This window comes from Nothobranchius furzeri, chromosome 15 (assembly GCF_043380555.1).
Source record: "Nothobranchius furzeri strain GRZ-AD chromosome 15, NfurGRZ-RIMD1, whole genome shotgun sequence".
Lineage (NCBI taxonomy): Eukaryota > Metazoa > Chordata > Actinopteri > Cyprinodontiformes > Nothobranchiidae > Nothobranchius > Nothobranchius furzeri.
Window position 1 is genome coordinate 59449798 of NC_091755.1, and position 13759 is coordinate 59463556.

The 13759-nt window shown below is 42.8% G+C and overlaps 1 protein-coding gene across 2 annotated transcripts in view; it reads right to left on the minus strand.

The window, feature by feature from the left end:
* nkain4 (sodium/potassium transporting ATPase interacting 4) overlaps nt 1-13759 on the minus strand; it is a 53369-nt gene that overhangs the window by 11700 nt on the left and 27910 nt on the right. For both annotated transcript variants that reach the window (XM_015968094.3, XM_015968095.3), the window contains exon 5: nt 2717-2777. In XM_015968094.3, the coding sequence (XP_015823580.1) occupies nt 2717-2777 (61 nt within the window). The remainder of the gene's footprint in view (nt 1-2716; nt 2778-13759) is intronic.

Below are 13759 nucleotides of genomic sequence, written 5' to 3' on the forward strand. Positions count from 1 at the left end.
TAAGTATGAGTAAGTACAGATACATAAATGTGTTCACTCACAACGTGACAGGGGACGGGCTGCATCAAAAGAAGCACCCACAAACACACACACACACACACACACTGAGAATCAGAAATAATGCTTGAAAGCCTTGTCAAACCTTGAGCTGATGGTTTACGATGCTTATTATTTTTTCAACATGTCTTCTGGGCGTGCAAATGTGTGTGTGTGTGTGTGTGTGTGTGTGTGTGTGTGTGTGTGTGTGTGTGTGTGTGTGTTTCATCCCACTATTCTTTAAGCAGGCCTGAGCACTCAGATATAATTCGGCGTACTTCCTGGAGAGTTTACATCGTGAGAAGAATTTCTGTTTTATCTCCTTATTCACGACCAGCTCATCTTGTCTTGTGTTGTTTCTCCTTAATATTGCCTCATCTCCTTTCCCCCTCAATTTGCTCTTGATAAACACCTCTCTCCACACCCCTCTACTCCTCATTTCTTCTCCCCTCCTCACTCCATCCTATTTTCTGTCTCCCTTGAGGATGCTTTACCTTTCTTCTTTTAGTGAGGGTTCAATCAGCTGTGGGATTTATTGACCAGCAAGGTGGTTAATGAGGCTGATATAACAAGTGACCATGGGCCGCTAACTTTTTACAAGCATGCCTCGTTAAAGCTGTGAAGCCAGAGCTGAGGAAATGACGGAAGAACCAGACTTTGATGCAATAATATTGCATCTACCTGTGATGAACTCTGGAATTGGATCTGACGCAAACGAGGGAGCGGTGAAGGCGATGCTGAGGTGTAGAGACGCTGAGGCAGTCGGGAACTCAGCACACAGATTTGCTTTAATGTGCACATCAAATGAGAGGAGAAAATGAGAGCAGAAAAGGGCCTTAGCTGGTTCTTTTTTGTTGCATTTACGTGCATGTGTGTGTGTGTGTGTGTGTGTGTGTGTGTGTGTGTGTGTGTGTGTGTGTGTGTGTGTGTGTGTGTGTGTGTGTGTGCACCCGTGTCTGCATGAGCAAATATTCTCATGCGAACGAAAGCAAAGGGCTGATTACAATAACAAAGAGCCGGCACTGGGAAGCAATCTTGCTACCTTTCACTTTGACTCAGCCGGGATCAGAGGAAAAACTACAGGAAAATTAAAACCAATAAAAATCACGCCATGTTCTGTTTTCTCCCCAAGCTTTTGTTATTTCTATTTTCATCCCAGAATAGTTGATATTAAGTTATGACTTTTCAGCAAACACACCCCAGCTGTTCACGCTGGGAACGAATGGAGCTCACAGGTCACAAAAACCAGAAGATGAGGAAATTTATTAAAGAAAAACTTCCATCTGAAACTTCATAATAAAGATTATTTGGGTGACAAAAATATTGTTCATGGAGCAGCTAGGTGGGGATGCTGAACGCTCCCTGGAACATCAGTTAGGTCTTCTGTCTGCAGAAACCTCATCACAACTGTTAGAGCATGTGCTTCATCATCAGTGGTTCAGCTTTGGGGGCCCTCTTTGACTTTCCTGGAGTGTCAGCCCTGTGGTTCATGAGATATTTAGCTAAGAATTATGATTACAGACATATGAACACCCCCACATCCTCACACACACAGGCAAAATCTCCAGCCTTCCACCTTTTCGGCTGTGGGTCAGATAGACAAATCCGCAGAGCGTATCAAACACTAATTAATTTCTAAGTCAAAAATTATCTTCATGATGTTCTGTTCTAATCCTTTTTGTTTAATTACTCTAAACCTCTAAAGCTTCCTTTTCACTGTCCATAAATACGTGCGAAGGCACTTTCTCATGTGGACCTCCTAACACAACCTGGAGACTCACAGTAGCACCCTCAGATATGTATGACTCCTACCAAGACCAGATCAGATGTTTCCTGACCTCTGATTGGCTAACCTCAAACACAACCCCTGACCTGCTGTTGGTGAGGTCACAGCCGCTCCGCCATTTTTCACAAAGTGTCCGTCTCTGGTTTCCCCATCATATTCCTCCCCCTCTCCCTGTCTTCCCGCACGGCTTGTTGGTACATGACAGAGGGAAAGTGTAACGTCTATTCACGCTCCTTTCTTTTACCAAACTTCAAATTTGCATAAAGAGCTTGTAGCAAAACAGGAAGAACCTTAGAAAGAAAAGGTCTACATGCTTGAGCAGATTCAAAACTGGATAGTGCATGTGTTTGTGATGAAGAGCGGAGGTGGAGGTGCAGTCCCGGTGTCTAAAAACAATACGCCCACCCTACTCAGGCACTAGACAGCTGGAGTGACACAACAAGGGGCACAAAGGGAAGGAAATAGTGAGATCCTAATACCAGAGAGCATAAAAGAAGGCAAATAACAGGTTTACAGAGACAGATAAGATCACACAGAATGTGAGGAGAGGAGATGAGGAAATGAGTGTACATGTGAAAGAGGAAAAAAGAGAAAATGGGCTGAAGGAGGTGTTGAGAAGGAACAAATGGACACTTTGGTGTTCAAGAGAAAGGGAGTGAGGGGCCTCAGCTGGTGTGGGGGAGGACAGAGGAGGGAGACGAGGGAGAACCGAAGCCATGAGTGTGTGGGGTGTGATAGGAGGAGAGGAGAGGAAGATGGAGGGGCAGATCTCCAGTTCTGGTGTGTCTCCTATCTGTGAGTGGATACATGTGATACAATCTTTGTTACAAGGCTCCTTTTCAATAAAGTGTGTGTGTGTGTGTGTGTGTGTGTGTGTGTGTGTGTGTCACTCACAACTGTCTTCCTCCTCGGTGATAGCACTGACAACATAGCAGGCGTACACGAAGCCCAGGAGCTGTAAAATCACAGAAACAAGAGAGTTAGACTCCAGCGTGTGAAGCTTAACACCTGAGGGTTCTCTCTGAAGGGCATAAAGATGGTACGGTAAAACATCTGTGTGTCCTCATGGAAACTCCAGCAGACAGATGACGCAACACTCAGAACTTCAACAGAATCTTATGTTTGAATAGGACACTTTAAGCAGTTATTTAGACATTTTTTACTTTAAAAAATCTATTTAATAAATCAGTCATCTGATTAACAGATTTTTTTGCATAACTAGACATGTTGCTCAAAAAGGGGCACGAGACATTAAATATCTCTGAATCTCAAAAGTATAATTTCCTCTAAATGGTTTATATGCCTGCACTTTCCTTCAAGTCAAAATGTCTGACAATAAAAAGGCATTTTAATTAAATTAAATGTGTACAAAACTTGTTTAATCAATACATTTGCAGTTGTCTTAGGTAGGAATCAATGCCTTGCAAGCTGTACTCGGGGCACAAAAGCCCAGAAACATCATTGATAAGCATGGACAAGTCTGCTGCTGCAGAAGCAGGAGTTTCTAGTCTTGTATCTATATATTTGGACATCTTTCCTTGGATTAGATAACAGCAACACGACTCGACCACTAACTCTATGACATGGATGTTTTATCTCCACAAGTAACGCAAGACTGGAAGAGCTTCTGCCGTGTGGTGGAGTTGCTAATGCTAACAGTAAGCTTCTGTTAACCGAGACGTTTCCTGGAAGCTGAAACAACAACAGCCTTCTCTGTCGTGAGTCAAGATGAGTGAGTCCATTGATGTGTGACATAGATCAGGCTTTTCAAATCCTAGAGTTTCACTTTCTGTTTTCTATCAGAAGCTAATGCAGGAGATAGGTCTAGGAGACCATTTTCATCTTTAACCCGCATGAAAAACTCAGAGCGATTGATTATAATCAGAAATAATCATTAAACATGTTTCTTCAGACTTCCACACCTTTAAACAATCACTCTGTAAATCAACACTCTTGATGCTCTTTAGAAAATGAAGCAAAACAGAATGAATCAAAGTGAAATTCAAACGTTTTTCTTGAACTCACAGATTTGAGCCATGTTCAACAGTTTCAGTCTGATTCACTCCGTGGGTACACAGTAGCTGCTTGCACCAGGCTTGCACGCATAAACGTAGCAGAAAGCAGCAGAGCAAACACTAAAGCATGAGTACACACGTGTGGGCCAACTCACGGCTCCGACAACAGCCTGTTGCACTGGCAGATGGCTGCCGACAACTACGGAGCAGACACTGAAAGTCTCTCTCCACCCAGACATCCATCCTTCGTTTGGCCCACCGCCATGCCAATTAAAACGGCGTCAGGCACATCGCCCTTCTCACACACCGGGTTCACAAAGACAAAACCCATCGGGGTAATGAGTGTGTGCAAAGATGGCTGTTCTTGTCATATTCATTTGAGTTAAACATAACCTTGATCCTGTTACAATTTCATAAATGAAACAAAACAATCACTCAGGTTTCATTACATTTATGTTTAATACAGCATATCTGGTGTACATAACATTTATTTATGAATGAACATCATGTGTCACAAAGAACAAAAGAAAAGAAACACACCTTTGTGTGAACTCATATAGGTCTTCTTTTGCTTTTCCCACACCACAGTTTCCCTCTCCAATATCTAATTGCTGGTCTCACCCATCCATTACAGTGGCAGTGAAATAGAAGTGAATTTGCATATGTATAAAGCCTGTGTCAAACTCAAGATGGTGTTAACAGCAGGGGCACACACTGTTTTGCAACTGTATTGTGTTTCTGTGTGTTATTTTTCTATAAGTGTGTGTTTGGATGTGTTCATAGTTATGCACGAGCTCACTTTTAATTTGCTTGAAGGTGCCTGAGATTGAGTTAAACGCTGTGTGAGTGAAGTATTTGTGTATCATAAATATGTTGAGGCGAAAATGAATAAAAGTCAACATTCAGTGGTTTAATTAAGGCACTGGATGCAAACAGGCAGCAGATTCTGTGGGACTCATTGTGCTGCTTTAGGTGGCATTAAGACCAAGACGGTGTGTGTGTGTGTGTGTGTGTGTGTGTGTGTGTGTGTGTGTGTGTGTGTGTGTGTGTGTGTGTGTGTGTGCCACTCGGATAAAACGACACGGTTACAACAACATTAAATGAGTTTATAATAAGTAAGTTGTTTTCCTCTTCCACCAATTATCGCTGCATCCTGTCACTGAATGCATGGTACAACTTGTGGTTAATGTTTTGGAAACTTTGGAAAAATGTTTCCACAATGCAGACGTATCCTGGTTTAAGCAGCTGTAGCTGTCATTCTTATTTCATCCCATAAAAATTTGCCAAAACTTATCTAGTGTTTTAACTCATAAAATGGTGCAAAAAGCACAAAGTAGTAGCATAAGAAACCTTATCAGTTGCAAAAGATTTTGCTCAGCAGGTCGATCTAGCTTTTAACTGATTACTATTTATTGTATTGCTTGTTTAACTTGTTTACTTATTTTAATTACTGTTGTGTTACACATTTGTGTTGTTTTATTTCTATAATCACATTTTATTGGATATTTTACTATCCGTATTAGCTCTTGTGATTTTACGTTACGTATTTTAATCCTCCCAGTGTTTCCTCTGTGGAGCCCTCTGCCTTGGGACCAGTGGTCGGTGGTGGCGGCTGGGGAGCTCCTTGGGTAGTGCCCAGGTAGTGTGTGTGTGTGTGTGTGTGGGGGGGGGGGGGGGTTGCCACCCTCCCTCCGAGGGCGCCCTGGATTGGTGTCTTGGCTGCTGCCATGGATCTGCTGCTGTCGAGGCAGATGGTGGCTCCCTTGATGGCGTGTCTTTCATTACCTGTCCAATCTAAGCTCATCCTAGTGTTTACTGTGGTCTTTTAATGTATTATGTGTATGAGTGTGTGTGTGTGTGTGTGTGTGTGTGTGTGTGTGTGTGTGTGTGTGTGTGTGTGTGTGTGTGTGTGTGTGTGTGTGTGTGTGTGTGTGTGTGTGTGTCTGGGAATGGTTTGTGGATTGGGGGGTGAAACTGTGATATTTGTTTTAAGTGTGGGAAAGGGAGGGAATGTGGGTTATATGGGTCATTTTAATCTGTTAAGCACTTTGTGCTGCTTGCTTTGCATGAAAAGTGCTCTATAAATAAAATGTGATTTGATTTGATCTAGCCACGCACTATTGGTAGGTCTACCATTGGCCTGAGCAATTTTCTGTTGAGCCAATCATCAGTGCGTTTCCACTGTTGGAACTTCAGAGTATTTCTACAGGAACTTCCTGGCATTTGCGTCTCCACTTGACTGGGCCAGACGTTTTCCGGGCCATTTTTAGGAATGTTCTGACTACCTGATCAGGAATGGCCTGGTGGTGTTGCAGAGTGGAACTTTTGCCTAACTCAGCAACTGATTGATTGAAACTCAGTAGGAAATGACCCCATCATACAAGTTTTCCAAAACAAGTGGCAGTAGTCAAGGGCGTCAGTTTGTTTTCAGAATTGCTGGGGACAATAACCATACACTTGAGTGGGGTTTAAAAATTGCTGGGGACAATATAGGCTAGCACAGGGGTCGGCGGCTCTGTAGCCGCATGCGGCTCTTCCATCCATCTGATGCGGCTCTCTGTGCTTGTAAAATAATGAATGGATATTTAAATAAAATGCTTTATATTTTACTGCATTAATTTTACATCTGTATGCTAATTCTAAATGTAAAGATTGTCTGCGTAAACCTGAACAGGTCCAACCCGGTCTTACTGTGAGAACGGGTTGGCGCGTCACGCTTGTACGTAATCATATGCGCTTCCTGAGCTGGAGGATGTCAGATTCTGGGATTCTCCTCAGCTCCTGGATGCGTCGCCACATTGGAGACAGGAACAAGTGCTATTCAGCCAAAGTTTCATAATCAGGGAACATTTTCTAAGTGACAAGTCTCTGAGAGACAGGGTTTGGAAAACACTCGCTTCAGTGGGAGGAACCTTCTCACATGCGCTCTGGTTCTGAGAGCCTGGATTTGTATTCTGAACAGTCTAAACATGTTTTTAAAAGAAACGTATGACAAAAGTGGCACCTGCTCAGTAAAACCACCAACAGGGTGAAAAATATCAAAATATTGTAGGCAGAGATGGGCTACAACTTCTGGATCCATTTTATATAAATCGTTTTATTGATTATCTTCTTATGAAAGATAACTTTGACGTACACGAGCGACGGGGCGCGTGGGAGATGTTGTCTGTGCCTAAAATAATTTGATGTTATTCACATTGTTAGTTTAATTTCCATAATAGCGGAGCAGGTGCGAATTTTAGACGAGTCACACATGTCTCCGTTTTAAACATGTTTAAACTGTTCCGAACACAAATCCAGGCTCTGTCTCGTTAGATTGGTGCAACTAAAGTTTGTACTGAATGAAACTTTACATTAAACCATGTTGAAAAGAAAAGGATCCAATTAAATTGTTTCCCCCTCATTTACAGTCACGACGTACAGCGCAGTGCGCGTGGCTCTGGGGTTAATCAAGTTTAGTTGTTTCTCTTTGCAACAATCTTCACAAGAAGGCAAAACAGTTAAATGGCAGGTTACAGATATTTCCATTTGACTGTATTTTGATGGATAAACTCAAGGATGTTGGTTGTTTTGAAAGAATTACCCCGACGCACACTGATGCGCATGGATGAGCTGACATTTTAATACACACATCGCAGAGGTAACTTGATTCCCATCAGAACATCAGAGCTTTATACTGGACACTGTGTTCAGCGCGGCTCGGAGCGCCCACGGTGGACAGTGAGCTGAAGGTCTGTAGAGGGGTTCTCAGCGCAGCGCAGAACCACGGTGCATGCGGTAAGATTTCCTCCCACTGAAGCGGTCTGGAAACACGGTCTCTCTGAGGGATGTGTCACTTGGAAAAATGTTCTTTTTATGAAATTATTAAACTTTGGCTGAACAGCGCTTTTTCCCGTCTCTAATATGGACACGCATGACGCATCCAGTCTGAGGCAGAATAGCAGCTCAGAAAGCACCTGTAGAGACATTTGATCACGCACAAAGTTTATGTGGAGCAGAAGCGGTCGGGCCACGGCAGGTGAAACGTTCCTAGCCTACATGAAGTGCAACATTAATATGTTACTGGACACGCTGGTCTGGTTGATTAGACCAGTGTTGGAAGTGGAAAGCACACACACACACACACACACACACACACACACACACACCAATTAAAATAATGCTGATAGCATGGACTAGAAGACAGGTGATGGTTTACGTATTTAAATGATGATCAGGCTGCTGTAAAATGTAATCTCCATCCACATCCAGACACAATTATCCTCTATTCTTTCTCTGTTTGCTCTGCTCTTGTCTGGGCTGACGTAGCTGACGGTGCGCGCGGCGCGCCTAACGGCTGTGGTGCACATTTTACGCATTTGGAGAGGTGGGCTGGATGCTCTGCGTTTACTGGAAGATGGTCCACTTAACGCACGGGTGTAGACTACATATTAATGACAAATGAATGAAAATTAAATTGTGAGTTTTTACTTCATATTTTAGAAATAAAAATGACGGGGTAAAACATTTATGACGTTTTTTTAAACAAAATTTTCTAGCGCGACCTGCCTGCTTCACTTAAGTCACTGCTTATTAAGGTCTGTCCAGAATTACCGTGGCCCACCCAAAAATGAAAACCTGGCGCTGCGCCTGTTATAAACCTCTGCAAATTGTTGTTCTTCACTTTATCAAACTCAGACTTTGTACAGCTAATGTCAAGATGTAAAATTATGAATTCAGTCGAGCTCTTCCGTCCCTCCCTCTCCTGCTCTCCTTGAACCCGACATTGGCTGTCAGAAGTGGGAGGTGAAGAAGGAGATGAGGCAAACAGAGTGAGAGTGCGACATAAAGAAACCAGACTGGTGTGGAGGTGAGCAAAACAGAAGGAAAAGTGTGGGTGTTGAATCCCCCACGGGTGCGATGCCCATGCGAGCGACCGGTACCGGCTGCTGTCACCTGTTGTGAGCAGCTCTCTGCTGTCTGAGGGTAGGCCCCGCCCACAACGCTGCGGCTACTGCGGTGTTTTCTTTACTGTGGGAAATGGGTAATAATGGCTCTTTGATGGGAACAGGTTGCCGACCCCTGGTATAAGATCTGAGCTGGTAAAACAAAAATCCTCATCAGCAGGCTTTTTTGAAAGTGGGGGGGACACAGCTGCCAATCACAAATTTTGCCGGGGACATGTCCCCGGCGTCCCCGGTTAAAATGACGCCTATGGCAGTAGTAAAATTAGAAGTGTTGCTTGTGAAGCAGAATGGAAGCAAAATAAATTGCCGTTGGTAAACTCCAGACATCAGAAAACATGGCGGAATTCCCCACAACCAAATAAATCATGAGGCTTTGTTGTCTCACTGAGTGCCGTACAAACTGAGCTTCTTCTGGTCATTGAATGCCATATTGTACATCACACAGCTGCTCTTGTGCTCCGAATGGATTCAGTTATGTACTTCAACAGAATTAAACTTTCAATGCTATTAGTGTGACTGTGGATGCTTTCAACAGTGACATCACTCACTGCCAAAAAAGTCGTGATGTGGTGACGTCTTTGCAAAGTCCTGAAAGGGCTCAATTTTTATGGAGAAACATCAGCTGGGAGGACCGGGACATCATATTTTCCGCTCAATTTCCCCTCCCAGAGTTCACCCTCAAGTTCCGACATTAGAAACATGTTGGGCGATGATGTTTGTAGAGAGTTGAGTAGGATGAGCTCCAGAGCTGCAATGGAGAAAAACTACAAAGCTGGCATTTGCTCAGGAACGGCGCTCGTTTGAAACGGCTTCAGCATCAACTTTGGACGATTTAAACTTGTTTTTATTTTTTATTTTTTGAGACATGAGCAGACAGATGTACCAAGTCATATCTTTTGAAAGATGATGTTCTTCTTCAACAACTGTGCGGAGACAGGTTAAAACAACCGCAATCTGCCTCATGAGCAAGCTCTGGCTGTGGGTCGTGGCCAGACTTTATATTAACATATACTTTAGGATGACTTGCTAGGTTACAAATTAAGGCCATCTTTTATTTGTCTGTTTAAACTGCTGACAGCTGAAAAGTTACAGAGTTAATAAGATCTGAGACGAGTGCACTTGGTGGCATTTTGCTGGAGGGAGCAGCTAATATAGGTCACTGTGCTTAATAACAAGTGACAATTAAGGTGTAATTAGCAGTTTTCCTGAAATGATAATAAACTTATTCTTTTTCATGCATTAACGTTTCAATCAGCAACTTTCATTGTGGAACTTCAGAGATTTTAAGAAAATGAATGTCAAATTAGTTAAGCTCATGAATGTGAAGCTGGTGTGCTGCACTCTGATCTCAGGGTGTCTATGGGGACAAGTCACTTGGAGGCCAATCACTTGACTTTTCCAATTGCACTGATGCTCCATCAGTTCATAAACACAGATGTCTGCTAGCCTCTGAACTCATACTTTTACTAACTTTCTCCACTTTTAGTTTCTGCCTCCTGTGTTGGTGACAGTGAACAGCAATATGTGGAAATCACAACAAGAAGAAGCGGTGGGTATTTGTAGTTCCATTTATATCATATCTCGCTCGTTTAATTGAGTAACAAATGAGTCAAATTGTCAAGCTAGAAAACGTTTATTTGCAGTTAAAAAGAGTCAGAACCAAATTTAACAAAACATTTTCACTAATAGGACTTTGTCATTTGGACATGTGACTTCCTTGTGATTGGGTTTTTAGATCCTTAATCAGCTTTACTTCACCTATTGACATGCAGAGACCCAGACATGTCTTAATACTAATATTTGGTTTGTTACCAAACAGCTTTTACTTTCTGCAGAATTTTAACTTTCATTTCCAGATTTAATTCATATTTTTTCTTTTATTCTAGAAGAATTGAATGATTCTCAGCTGCTGCATCAAATTCTACCTTAATATCTATAAAACTGACTCAGGCACCACCATCTTTGCATCATCTTTGTTTTCAAATGTTTATTAGCTGTGGTTGCCATCTTGATTGAGACTCCAAAAGGTAATCGGTCATTGAAATACAACATCCATTGAGTATTTTCTGAAAGTTTTATTAAAAATTAAGTTCACTTGTTTTTTCTACACATTAGCAGTGGTTTTTAGTATAAATGAATGCCTTATGAGTCAATTTCAGTTGGAAACAAGCTCTGGCGCTCCTGTTTCAGGTACTAAAAGTGAGCCCATGCTAACCCCGGCTTTCCACAGGAGTCGTCAGCAGCACGTTACTGCAGCAGCACATCATAGCTGCTGATAGGAACCGCTGTGGTAAACAGAACCTTTTCCACCGTAGCCGTCAGCAGTGCTAGTCGGCCGCCTCTCAGGAGCAGCATGTCGCGGCCTTTACGCGCCGGTTCTATTTTCTGCGCGCGGCGCCTCTGAAACGGGGCAAGTTCGACATTTTTGGGGAAGGAAAGACAGGAAATCAGACGCGGAAATGGAGAGAAGCTCCTGAGATTTTCAGAATAAAGAAACGTACTGCCTTCCGGTTGCTTTACTTTTAAAAAAAGGTACTAACTGTGCGGCCCCGTGAGAAGTTATCACCTAGCTAACGGTCTCCTTTGTTTTTCAGGTCCATATTGGCGATTATAAAATGGACAGAACATAAAACACAAACCTTTGGAGCCATGTTGTAGTTTTCTCCTGCTTGTTGTTGTGTTTAGTGATGAAGTCACTCGTGTGACTTCGTGTTCGGTCGGTGACAGCTGCTCCCCTGCTGTTTCGCGTCTCGTGGGAAGGGCCAAGCAGCAGTTTACGCGAGCAAGACGTGCTGCTGACGGCTCCGGTGGAAAGAAGGGGTTAAGGTCAGCGTCTACTTGCCAAGATGTGCTCCTTGTTACTAGTGGCAGATTTAGCAATTTGGGGGCCCAAGGTGAACACTGACATGGGTCCCCCTTACACAAAATCTTCAACAATCAAACTTTTAACTGGATTTACGAAACTCTCCCCTCTTCTGACATGAGATATTTTCCCTTTTTATTAGTCCTCCTCTTTTTTCCTGTCTTTGCCTCCCTTTGAGTGCTTTCAATATTTGCTCTGCTTTCTTCTTCCTGCCAGTGCTCCTGTGCTTTTGCCTTTGATTTGATTTGATTGGCCATTTTGGTCTATGTTTTCCTCCCTTTAAACATTTTCCATTGTTTTTCCTTTTCTGCTTCCTTTTGATGTTTACAAAGAAAAATACGTCACGTTTGGAAGTGAAGATAAAAGCTTTTTTAAAGAAAGCTGCTTCTTTCTCTTATTGGAGCCACGAGGATAACTCCATTTCATGCTTAATGTTTTGACTACCGCTTCGAGTTTGTTACGAATGCTCCCGCCTCTCTTCTTAGTCTTCTGTTTTCTTCTTATTATTATTTGTGGTCTTATGGCACTTGGCAAACAACAATTTGGTGCATTACCGCCACCAACACCAAGTCAGTCCATTGTGGCATTGACAGAAGGGTGCCGGCGGTCAGGGCTAGGGGGCCCCCAGGCAGCCGCCGACTTATGCCTAATGCAAAACCGCCACTGCTTGTTACAAGCCAAGATGAGTGAGTCCATATATGCTAATTTTTGATGTGATGTAGATCTGAGTTGCTTTAATCTGAGTGTTTCGCTTTTTTTGCAGTGAGCTATAATTGATAATGGCACCATCACTTCATTTCTTCTTTAGGTAACAGTTTCATGATTAAGTCTATGTTTTCACTGTTCGGATTACGGGTCAACAGCCTCTTTTTTAATGCACAGTGACAAAAATCTATGACTTAATTGGAACACACATTGACTGTAGCTCAGTATCAGATGTGAACTCACCGAAAGCAATATAATGAGGATAATTTGTAGGGGAAATGTATCAGATGGGAGAGAGGAGGGAGGGTTTTTATAGAGAGGGGTGGTGCAGATGTCTCACAGGTTAATTGCACAGGACTTCCCCCTGGCAATGAGGCAGCACACGTCTCTGCAGAAAATGTGATGTTTGTGTGCTTGTGTGTGGGCAGCTGTGTGTTTAATGACAAACCTTGATGAGATGGGGACTGCAGAAACCACATACACCTGTTCTGCTCTACCATCCCCCTTCCCAAATGGTCCAAATGCAAGCAGACGCTCAAGCAAATGCATACAGACGTCCGTCAGAACACCGTCCTACAAAAAATATTGGTGTATTTTTTTCTTAAAAGTATTTTTTGCTTTTAATTTCCAGATTCAGCTATTTTTTGTTGTGATTTACATTGTATTTTAAGGCAAAAGAACCGTTTTTTTTAATACCCTTGCAAACAGTCTTACCCCTACTTCACACTGGGAGCATCAGCGGCGCGGAGTGGCAGCAGCTTCAAATTGAACCCATTATAGACTATGAGGGTGATTCAAACCAGCTGCGACACAGAAATTTTCAGGCGCGCCCCCGAAACAGCTCACCACACTGCTAAAGATAGGATCGGGTTCTATTTTTGCCGTGAGGCGGTTCTGGGACATGACAATTTCCTCAGTTAACCTAGGGCTAGACAGGAAATCACACACGGGTTCAGTTAAAAATCCACAGTCATTTTCAAAATAAAAGACTTTTGCAGCAATGTGATTTAATATCTATGTATTACATCAATGCGTGTGACCTAATGTCTTATTTACTCCCAGCATCATTCCAGAAGTGCAGCGGTGTGGTTTTCATGGCTTTAATCTGGAGAGAAACAGCATCATACATGACATCAAACAGCAATATGAAATGTGATTTCCTTTTTTTTGGGGGGGGGGGGGGGGGGGGGGGGGGGGGTTAATGGCAGATGGCATAAAGTCTTGAGGGATTTTGTGATCTCGTGAGCAAACCGTTCCACCGATGCTTACAGTGTGAAGTAGGGGTCAGATTTTTCTCAATTTTTGTGTTTTTCTTTTATTTTCTGGTAGCATCCCAAAATACCTTCATAATGCAATCAATGTTTCTTAATCCCAGGATCTTAAAATCCTTTGATGCTGCAAATATCAA